The sequence below is a fragment of the Eimeria mitis genome, genomic scaffold (genome assembly GCF_000499745.2).
Source record: "Eimeria mitis Houghton genomic scaffold, Emh_scaff2119, whole genome shotgun sequence".
Taxonomy (NCBI): Eukaryota; Apicomplexa; class Conoidasida; order Eucoccidiorida; family Eimeriidae; genus Eimeria; species Eimeria mitis.
Window position 1 is genome coordinate 7908 of NW_013570443.1, and position 959 is coordinate 8866.

Below are 959 nucleotides of genomic sequence, written 5' to 3' on the forward strand. Positions count from 1 at the left end.
CAGCTGCTGCTGGCTAGCTAGCTGCTGCTGCTGGCTAGCTAGCTGCTGCTGGCTAGCTAGCTGCTGCTGGCTAGCTGTGTAAGCGGGCGTCTCATCTGCTGTAAGAGAGGAGAGAGGCTCCATGCCGCTGCAACACACAAGCAAGATGCAGCAGCAGCAGCAGCAGCAGCAGCAGCAGCAGCACATCTAAACGTCAGCAAGCATCTGCAGCAGCAGCAACAGCAAATGCAACAACTGCAGCAGCAGCAGCAACACCATCTCTGCACTCATCCCTATCCCCAGCACGGGAAGTTACAGCGCCGGTCACAGCAGCACGAGCAGCAGTAGCAGCAGCAACAACAGCAGCAGCAACAACAGCAACAGCAGCAGCAGCAGCAGCAGCAGCAGCAGCAGCAGCAGCAGCAGCAGCACTTACTGTAGGTTGAGTACGTTGACCCCCCTCAGCAGCTTTAAGAAAATCGTTTCCAACTGATCGTCCGCGTGATGCCCTGTCAATAGATATCCCCGTTGCTGCTGCTGCTGCTGCTGCTGCTGCTGCTGCTGCTGTGGTTGCTGCTGCTGCTGCTGCTGCTGCTGCTGCTGCTGCTGGATGATCTGGGTCAGCAAGGCTGCTGCCTCGAGCCGGCGCCAGTTGCGTAGGAGCTGCTGCGGCGAGCCTTTGCTGCTGCGTTTGCTGCTCCCCCCATGCTGCTGCTGCTGCTGCTGTTGCTGCTGCTGCTGCTGCTGCTGCTTTTTGCATGCAAGCAGCAGGTTGTCTGGGAGCTCTCTACAGTGCAGCGGGATGCTGTACACTCTGCATGCTGCTGCTATTTGCTGCAGCTCCTTTTTTGTTTCTTTCGGCCGCAGACGATGATTAAAATAAACAGCAGCAACCAACAAACTCATGCCTTCCATCTGCATGCATGCTGCCATCCTGCTGCTGCTGCTGCTGCTGCTGCTGTTGCTGCTGTTGCTGCTGC

At 57.5% G+C, this 959-nt stretch overlaps 1 protein-coding gene across 1 annotated transcript in view; it reads right to left on the reverse strand.

Annotated features, from left to right (window-relative positions):
- The window catches only part of EMH_0048930 (uncharacterized protein), a gene marked incomplete at both ends in the record, with an annotated part of 4263 nt that overhangs the window by 2599 nt on the left and 705 nt on the right, over nt 1-959 (reverse strand). The window contains one exon of the mRNA XM_013496461.1: nt 416-957. Within this exon, the coding sequence (XP_013351915.1) occupies nt 416-957 (542 nt within the window). The remainder of the gene's footprint in view (nt 1-415; nt 958-959) is intronic.